This window comes from Elaeis guineensis, chromosome 13 (genome assembly GCF_000442705.2).
Source record: "Elaeis guineensis isolate ETL-2024a chromosome 13, EG11, whole genome shotgun sequence".
In the NCBI taxonomy this organism is placed as follows: domain Eukaryota; kingdom Viridiplantae; phylum Streptophyta; class Magnoliopsida; order Arecales; family Arecaceae; genus Elaeis; species Elaeis guineensis.
Window position 1 is genome coordinate 71,114,952 of NC_026005.2, and position 10,080 is coordinate 71,125,031.

General features: G+C 33.4%; 1 protein-coding gene across 2 annotated transcripts; it reads right to left on the minus strand.

The window, feature by feature from the left end:
• Positions 1 to 3,207: 3,207 nt before the first annotated feature.
• On the minus strand, positions 3,208 to 10,080 carry LOC140850939 (uncharacterized). Of its 2 annotated transcripts, none has more exons than XM_073248115.1 (8): positions 9,984 to 10,080; positions 9,773 to 9,835; positions 9,417 to 9,527; positions 6,178 to 6,268; positions 5,074 to 5,159; positions 4,834 to 4,920; positions 4,568 to 4,712; positions 3,208 to 3,569 (listed from the first exon to the last, which is right to left on the minus strand). In XM_073248115.1, the coding sequence occupies exons 1-7, from the start codon at positions 9,993 to 9,995 to the stop codon at positions 4,599 to 4,601; spliced, it is 564 nt and encodes a 187-aa protein (XP_073104216.1). In that variant the 5' UTR covers positions 9,996 to 10,080; the 3' UTR covers positions 3,208 to 3,569; positions 4,568 to 4,598. The 2 variants fall into 2 exon arrangements, with proteins under 2 accessions (XP_073104216.1, XP_073104215.1); XM_073248114.1 differs by having other exon boundaries at positions 9,417 to 9,502; positions 9,727 to 9,835; positions 9,984 to 10,075.

Below are 10,080 nucleotides of genomic sequence, written 5' to 3' on the forward strand. Positions count from 1 at the left end.
TGGTATGATATGTGTCTCTTTCTGAACACAAATGAAATGACGGTTAAAAATGGATCAGTGAATATTTTATTTAAATAGAAAGTTAACATATTTAACAAATTACTCCTAAGGGTTTACATTAGAAAAGTGCTAGTTAATGAAAACTACTTTAGGATCAAGAAAGTACATTCATAGGGGTCAGTTTCTCAATTCCCATCAAATGCAACTGCATCTAGTAGACTATGAATTGGCAATAAGAACATATATAGAGAGAGAATTTATAACATGGTCTCGAAAGGTATGTAATTTTTCTTGAGTTTGTATCCTTTTTTTAACATCTATTAGGATTCTTATTGTTTAGAACTTCTAGTTTTCTTGGTAGGAATTTGGTATCTTTATTTCTATTTTAGCGGATTATTTTTTTCATAAGGGATCGTGATGTCTTTCTATGGGATCATGGCTCTATTCATTAGCTCTTATTTATGGTGCATAATTTCATGAAATATAGGTAGTGGTTATGACCGATTTGATAGAAAAGAGGATTGGTGTGCATTTTGTATTGGGGAATTCCTAGAATAAATCTTGCATCTTTCTTCGCTTACGCCTGCCTTGAGCGAGTCTTTTAGGATCATTCTATACTACAATTTAGTAGAGGAACTTTAGGACACCCTTGGGGAAATGCATCTAGTGCAATAGCTAATCAAATCAAATGGCTTTACCATGTATACAAGCTTACAATGAGAGACATGATCTTGCTTGTGAAAGTAATGAAATTATCCATGAAGTTAGCAAATGGAGCTCTGAGCCCGCTATTGCTTGTATAGGGTAGAAGGAGATCAAATTTGATATCCAACCCACAAATATATCAAATGAAGAGATAAAATAAGCATGCATAATTCAATAATTCCTGTTGACTCTTCTACTTAATTTCTATTAAACTCAGCACAATCTTTTCCCTAAAAAAAAAAAAAAAAGGATGGACCAAACTAAATACAATAAATAATGAGTAGCCTATACTATATATTTGCATATATCTCTTGTACGTGCAAGCCTTACACTTTTACTTACCTATTTTTCTTACATAAGAACTAAATACAAGATCGAAGACTAAACAAATCAATACTTCTATTAATTATTGTTGGATCCTATGGATCTTGGGATTATTGAATCATCTTATATCCTATAGTTTTAGGCTATAGATCATGCCAAAGAAAGGGCTCTTTCTACTGATCCTATATACTATCTTCCTTCCATGTTGGAATAGAAACTATGTGACTATATGATACAAGGTTATACGAGAACAAATTCATAAGGCTGATGATAAGTTTTGAAAGAATTAACTATTTGTTCCTTACTAGAGATGTAAAAATGTTTATTATCACTCTATAAATGAATGCACTGCATCAAAAATGAAAGGATCTGTACAAGTCATACATTGATACAAGGTTATACGAGAACAAGTTCATGAGGCTGATAATAAGTTTTGAAAGAATTAACTATTTGTTCCTTATTAGAGATGTTGTAAAAATGTTTATTATCGCTCTATAAATGAATGGACTGCATCAAAATGAAAGGATCTGTACAAGTTATACATTTCATTATTACTTTGTGGAACATTCTTAGGTCAAAATATGCCAGATGCCTGTGACTTGATTGGTTAAATAGTCCAATCCAAAAAATATGCTTTTCTACTGATATGAAAAATATTTTATTACGAATGAACAAGATAGAAAGAAGATGTCCATATGTAGGATCATAATTATTGACATGGATCTTTTCCACATAAAAAATGATCATTTATTGTAATAAAACCAGAAGTGATATAGATCATTCAAGAATCGAAATGGATTTACTTTATTAAAAAATATATATCAAAACTTCTATGAAATAGTTTTGCGGGATTTAACCAATTGTCTTGATTATGGGATATCATTGAGAAATAGAAATCTATGTTATCAAAAGACTTTCTATTATTATTTATAGTATGGAATGAATCAATCATCCACTTTGGTATCTTTTTGAACAAAAATGATAATATTTTTCCTATATTGATCAGGAATTTTGGTCTTTAGGAAGTATCATGATTATCCAATAAAGAATAAAAAAAGATTTCAATTTATTCAAATGAACGATTTGAACATCTATTGATTCTAATAACTGATTGCAAAGTTGATCATTTGAATCTTTCAATTCATAGATATGGATTTCGAACATACAAATGGAGGTATTCCCAATACTTACAAAAAAAAGGAGAAAGTGACTTGAACAAAAGAAACAAAGTGACTGAGACAAATTTTTCCTATTGATAGCCTCAAACCAATCAATCAAATATTGATTAATATGTAATTGCTTGAAGTACGGTCAACAATAATCTCAATGAGAATAGTCACAGCACCTAGGTAAACAGCACCGAATAGATATTAATATTGACTAGATCCAAAATCTGTTATTGCTCATTCTCAATACTACGCCTTAAAGAGGACTCAAACCTCCATGATCTTAAGCGCGAGTTTTTGAGTCTCATATGTCTACTATTTCACTACAACGGCATCTTGAAAGTAAATCATATTCTGTGAATATGATATCTATCTAATATGATATATCGAATATTTGACAAAGGTTGGAATATTTCTATTGACCAATCATGTCGCATAAGCCCGAGTCAAACATCAAATTGCTTCAATTTGAATTATCCAGGAGATACCTTATATGTGTCAAAAAAATGGACAATCAAACTTATTGCTTAATTAATAGAAGCCTAAATAAGAGAATACAGTACCCATATAACAATCGATATGTCAAAAAAATGTCCCATCATGCATATTCCTAATCCTATATTAAGCAAGTACATAAACCACCCGTTAACAACGAAATGATGTAGGGTTCTAAACAATATAATCCTTTATCCCAGAAAGGGTACTTCAGTAGTGAAAAATGGTTGCCCCATGAAGAACCAAGGAATAGAACAACTTATAGATGCCTATGACAGCAATCTTTAGGACCCTCGTGGAAGCATGGCTAACACCATATTTAAATACTGCAAGGCAGAACTGCTGGATTTCCGACTAGGATGCCTAAACAAACTAGCTTCAAAGACTTAAGGCAATAAGCCAAGTCAAGTTGTGGGTAAGATGTCAACATACACTGATGACAAACTTAGCAGCCACCAGGGAAAGCAACAAGTCTTACTTTACGGAGACTTATGTATCTCAACAGGGATGGAGAACAGGATTGAAGTACAATATCTAATAGATTTTCTGCTGCACAGGCTTCCATTATGAAAGAAGCCTGCGAGCAGCTCATTAACAGTATCGATCTAGCTTTAAGTCTTTAAACAGACAACAAAGTTTACAGATCAGTAGACTATGTTTTGGGCATAACTTGAACTCCAAAACCTGTACAATCCACCCATTACATGGGGAATAAACATTGGCTAATATATGTCCCATGTCGTTCAACAATAAAGGTTCATCATATCATAAACATGCTTTATTGCACAGTGCATGGCAAAGAAACAATAGGAAGAAAGAATTTTTCACAAGAGGGGCAAAAGACCATTTCTTCTCAAAGCTCAAGCCTCCAAGAATTCCCTGAGCAAACATAAGGAAGAAACTTAAGCACAAACTCCATAAGAAAGACAATGCATATATTCGAAGGTTACAGATATTAAACTATCAGTAGTCCACTCTACCAATTTCAGGGCCATCTAAATCTTTTCACGAAATAGTATGTTAAAACACATCAAAGCCATTTAGTAAGGCAAATATACCAAACAGGAATCAAACCAAGAGGACAATAAATTCATAGAGCACAGATCCAAGATATTTTGTTTCCCAACTTATAACCCCACCATTTAAAGGAGCATGTGCGTTTTAAAAGTAAAGTGAAAGGCACAACCCATGATTATAAGTATTCAGCATATCATTTTAGTAGGTAACACTTAAAGAAGACCAAAAATTTGCATGTCATAAATACCAACACCTCAATATAGAACCTCAGATAATTGAAAGGAAAACTGAGTTTTCAATATCCTCCCAGCACAATTTTCAGCCCATCAGTATCCATATGCCCCAGTAAAGGCCAAAAAATAGTTCCTGATTAATCATTCACAGCTGTGGATTTTAAATCAGGTGCACTATTTATCCATAGATAATGCTAAATGCAGTCCTAAATCCTAACTTTGATGCAATTGCCGTAACAAGAAATATAATCCTTTTTGTACATAGCAGGAGAAGGATCAGACACTTTTAACAAGTAATTAAAATATCATGTCATCTAGGAGCATCATCACTGGATCACAAAATGCTGTCTCCATTGGAAATAATAGTGGTAATCAAAACCTGATTATGTTCACAATCCTGTCCCAGAGTCAGTAGACCGACAAGATTCTATTGCATCAATCACTTACATGCACAAAACAAGAAAATAGTACAAAGAAATTAAGCTTTTCTTGACAGTCAAGCTGTTTTATGAAAAGATATTATCAAACACTAAGTTTTGTATAAAGATCCTACTTAATGGAGCCTGAAAGAAGGGATAACATGCAGATACATCATATGAAGGGCAGTAAAAGAAAAGACAAACATACGATAAGCAATGCAAGCATCAAATTTGAGGATCTATCGCAAATCAACACCCTCATCCAGTCCAGTGGAGCTCAACATAACATTTGAATCAATTTGCTTGTCAAATTTCTTTTTTCTTCGTGCTTCAAACTCTTGAAATCCTTCCATCTATAGAAAAAATAAGCAGCAGTGACTTTAAAAGCAAATAGTCCCAAAAGGAATGAGAAAAAACACAATCATGTTCTGATAAAATCTCCTAGACAATGAAAAAAGGAATGGGAGGACTAACTTGCTGGAACTGCTCCATTGAAATCGGATTGTCATGAAGAGAGATATTTTGTAGAGCTTTGCAGTCCCTCAGAAGATTCTGAGGTAGCTGATATCATTATATTGTATCAGTATTTTAAGACAAAATGTCATAATAAGGTAGCACACACCAAGAATTTTTTTTTTAAGAAAAAGATTAAAAACATTGAATTATAGTATGTCAATACACAGATCTAATATGTCTAGGCCATATATCTTATACCTGCTGTATATTATTACTGTTCAACAAAAGAGACTTTAAGTGAACGAGATTGCAAATTGATGGAGGGAGGACTTCAATTGAGTTGTCTGCATGCAAAATTCATGAAATTATTGACAACGGATGATGGAACAAGGAGCCAGATGTCAAATTGCATGTTTTATAAAGTATTATAATAAAATTCCTATCTAAATACAATAGAAGGAATTGTAAAAGAATATTTGCATTCAAGAACAGAACCTTATAGCACTCTGATAATTCTATGTACAGGATTCTTGTTAAAGTGAGGGAAATGGGTGAGAAAAATGAGTTAATCATTTGGAAGATAAACCTTTACTGTTATAAGCATACTATACAGATCAGGATCTTGGAGGCTGCTGTGTTTTGAAAGAGATATATGATTTTTCAAAAAAAAAAAAAGAAAGAAAGATGAAAAGAAGAATTCCGTGAACAATGTGGAATTGAGTGTGCTGAATTTCACAAGAAAAATAGAATTGGAGTATATCAAACAAGCATGTCCAGTGGCCCATGGGCCATACTTGAAACATTTTTCAAGTTACATGGTGCATATGATACTTCTAAGTGAAGGAAAAACAACAATGGTCCACTTCATAACAGATAAAATGGAAGGTACTCAATCCATATTTTTCAACTTTCCACCAAAATTTGCAGCAATGTCGGTTACTGCATTTAAAAAGAAAAAACAAAAGAAGTTTCAATTGTAATCAAAAACAATTTTAGGATCTGTGATACATAATCTCAGGTATTGAAAAATGTATCTACATGAAACCAATTTCTTCAATTTAAATTGCAGTAGATAAATCAACCATACTTCGATTGGAAAGTAATCAACCATAAGGCTTACAAAGGTCCAAACTTGTTAAAAGATTTAGGCAAAAAGGAATGGTTAAGATCTGAAGAAGCAATGAGTAGCAAAAACATGTAGCAGATTTGTAATTTTACTGAGGGTTTCAGGCTCATATTTAGGTCACAGACAAGGATAATTGTGACACTTACAAAAGGTTAATTCTATCATACATTTCTTGAAAAAAACAAACTTTTACTGCAGTTTGTGTGGCTGAATGATGGTAAAATTAATAATATTACCATTTGCCTGAAATTCTTCCAAGGAGATGCAACCTCCAATTGATTCTGGGATGGATTTTAACTTGTTATTGGACACATTTAATAGCAGCAACTGCAGACATCAAGAACATGAACAAGAGCACAATTTAAAAAGCTTATAAATCACAATAATATAATGACAACAAATGATAATGACTTTGAACCATGACCACCAATGCATGAGATTTGTAATACAGTAATCTGTGACCACCTTATAGGATGATGCCAATTGAAATACTACAAGGTTAAAAGCATTAAACAAAATAAGAATTATAGCACATAAGAATTCTGCACATATTAATAGAAAGAACTTATTTAAAAGGCAAAGTATGGGAACTAGCCAATCTAACAACTGCAGTGAGAACTAGTAAAAGCAGATATATTAAACTGCAAGCCTTATCACATTTATAGGAGGTTGGCTTATTACATCAAACATACAGTCCCACAAGAAAAAAGAAACTTTCTAAGCCCAGCACTCAACCTAACATCAAGAATATGTCAACCAGTGTCCATTCCTGCGTGAGGCAAACAAACAAGAGAGGAGATCATGAAGCCTGAAAATTGGTGGAAGGAGAAACATAACTAACGTTATGGTTTAAACTCATGCAAGCCACAAGCACTCTCAGATATTCACCCCAAACAGGGTAGTATGAAAATGAAAAAGGATGAACATATGGTTATTTATATGAAAGGCACATATGTAAGCTAAAAGAAACATTGAAACACAAGTCCTTCAGTCATATGCTTTGGATGGAAATGATGTATTTTGTACGTAAATTGATCTCTATAAAGAATCACCAAAGTCCATCATCTACATAAGCATACGATACAATTGAAGGCATCTATTTTATTATTCGCAGGGCACATTCATTAAGCCTTCTTAAGTCTTCTAGAAAGGCTGCATACCAGCATTGCATGTAACATTCATGATATGAAATGGAAGATGCTTGAATTAATAAGTTTATACAAATAAAACAGAAAGCGACTAAGCAAGTGTTTACAATCTAATACACATTCATGTTCAGAGTTCAAGAGAGGACAAACATGCATCTTTACCTTGTATGCCAAGCAGAAGGTTTGAAGCAAGCACCCAGTTTCATAATTAAGATGGACAATGTTTGATGCAATTTAAATTTCCTTGGTACAAGAAACTCTAACATGCTTCTGAAGTCAACACCATATTAACAATATTCTGCAAATTATTGGAAAATTCTCAAAGCATTCTCTGTTTTCTTGGTTAAATAATGACTCGTTAACAAGAATTGCTCATTACAAATTTAAAAAAACTATTTGCATATTTCATTATTTATTTACAAACTACTCACAACCAACCAAGAAACCTTTATGAATGACAAATAAATGATGGTACATGTTTCTGATGGTTCTTTTTTGCCCTTTCGCTAAATGTTCTTGCCTCTCCCATAATTGTTTTCATGTGAATAAATACAGAAATATTGCAATATCCTTACATTCTTTGCTTTTGTTAACTACTTTTTAAAATTTTAATTACCTTATTTTTCTTTAAAATCGTTTGGCAAGCTATTGAATTTCTTTCTAAACTCTGAATCTTTACCTCTAGATAAACTGTTCCCAAATATGAACATGTAATTGTGCACTAAGCATTTCTGTTGTGTGCCTGCAAGTGGCAAAAGTATGGTATATGTATAGAAGTTTTATGAGAAAAAGTTAAATAACTATGCTGAAGATAAATGTCTGAAGACATGATTCTTCATTGAGATACCAACAAATGACATTGCCACTACATTGAGTGCCAGAAAGAAGAGAAATGTGTGACAAAGCTGCATGACTTTCCTCAAATCAACTATGAAACTCCAAAGAATGGTCTTTCACTTCACATTATTCAACATTCCCAAGCAGACTATCATTATCAGTAGATCCAAAAGCATATGATACCTCAAAGAAACAAATATTGGTACCTTGTTTCAACATGCACAGATCATGACATAAATCTTGCACTATCCCTGTGCAGTCATCTCAATGACATCTTGAAAGTGTTAAACCTAAACACTGCATTAACTTTGAATATAAGGTCTCAATCTGAACTAACTTTTCCTCTGCATGAGGAGAGCATTTTCTTTGTTGTACTAAATTAATGTTAGTTCCCAGCAAAAAAAAAAAGGATTGCACAAAGGTCAGAAGCAGGAATATAAGCATGACCAAGAAAAAGACTTGATGGAAAAATCAACAAAACTTCATGCTATCACAAATGAGAAAAGTATTACCTAATAACTTGGCATGAGTGAGAAGTATCTACTTGTCCCTAAGTGTTGGGCATTTTCACATCAGAAATCCCAACATGGGCAGATTCCCATGCAGTGCAAATAATTATATGAAAAATATGATCATCTTAAGATATGTCGATCGTTGGTGTAAATTGACTGGTTAAAAACTTCTAATGAAACAAAACTTATATTTATGCCATATTAACATTAAAAGAAAGACACACACACACACACATATAGAGAGGGAGAGAGTCTAAGTAGGGCACTCACTTGAAGAGTGTGGACATTTTGACTGATACTATTTAATGCACCATAGTTGAAAATCTGAGTATCATCAATCACAATAATGTGTCTTTTTGCCAAGATATAAAAGGAAGCTCTAAGTAACAGCACTTCTACCTGGTGAAAAGGGGCACCCTAATTTGCAGTGTCTTGGAGTACCATGCACTGTGGTGTCCAAGTGTCCAAAAGTGTCAGCACACAAGAAGTGTCCAGTCCAGTAACATAGACCGAGAGTGGAACAGGAATTAAAGAGAGAACTTAGTTCAAGAACCGGTGAACAACATAATTTAGCAGTCTTTGATCCTAAAAGTGTGATTCAGACCAAGAGTCGAACTTATTGTTTACTCAAAGGCAGGAAAAAACTTTAAAAAATGCAACATGCTCCTGTCATAGTTCAAATATCAATTGTAAGAATGCATGCGACTCTCTTTTTCCCTCATATTCCATGACTGTCCCATCCCAAACTATGCAAAAACAACTTGTTAGAAGCTTGAAAAAGGCTAAAAAGATTAGCCTACCAAAATGCATAAATGCCTGCACCTGAAATATTGCACATACCAAGGTAACTTGATTCAAGTTCACAGGACCAGTAACAGAAGACAACATGACCACAAAGATGGTAACATGCTTAACTAGATTCATTCCATTCCTATAAACACCATGCAACAGAAATATTCATTTTAATAGAATACTCACATTGTGCATATCCCCTATAGCTTTAGGGAGACATGTTAATGAGTTTCCAGTGATAGATAACCGCTCCAGCCTTGAAAGATAACACACTAGAGAACAAAAACATATCGTAAGCTGAAAACAGAAGAATGATGTATCACTACTATGAATGAAATAAGGCCTGCAAACTTCATGCATGCATGGAGATTGTTTGGGACAAATGCAAGTAAAATTAATTTTTACCACAAGGCAACAGCCATGTCCTACTCTAAGATTGACATAACAATAAGTTTATTTGATAAGAACATCTTCAATGTATACAAAAGAAAATTACATTCATCAGGCAAAGTAGTAATATGATTTCCATCAAGTGTGAGGACCTTTAGCGACCGAAGATTTCCCATGGTAGTTGGAAGGCGTTCAATCAGATTACGAGCTAAAACCTGAAGTAAAAGACAAGCATTTAACATTTAAAGAGTTTCTTTTTTAAACTATTCCTATGTCAAAAAAAATAATGTGCTAAAAGAATGACCAGAATGGTGAAAGTTCAGTGCACATAAATCAACAGAACCAGAAAGTTGTTGACCCTACCAGACGCTGCATGTTAATTAACTTGCTAATCTCCGGATGTATCTCAACTGCAGGAGGAAAATAACAACAAAAGTTAACTTTGATTGTTAAAGAAAGC

Excerpts from the sequence above, each read along its gene's own strand:
- LOC140850939 (XM_073248114.1), bottom strand. Across the intron at positions 9,503-9,726 it reads TACTACTTTGCCTGATGAAT|TGTGTTATCTTTCAAGGCTG; the intron begins GTAATTTTCTTT and ends TTTGTTCTCTAG. Across the intron at positions 4,713-4,833 it reads CAATGGAGCAGTTCCAGCAA|ATGGAAGGATTTCAAGAGTT; the intron begins GTTAGTCCTCCC and ends TTTTTTCTATAG.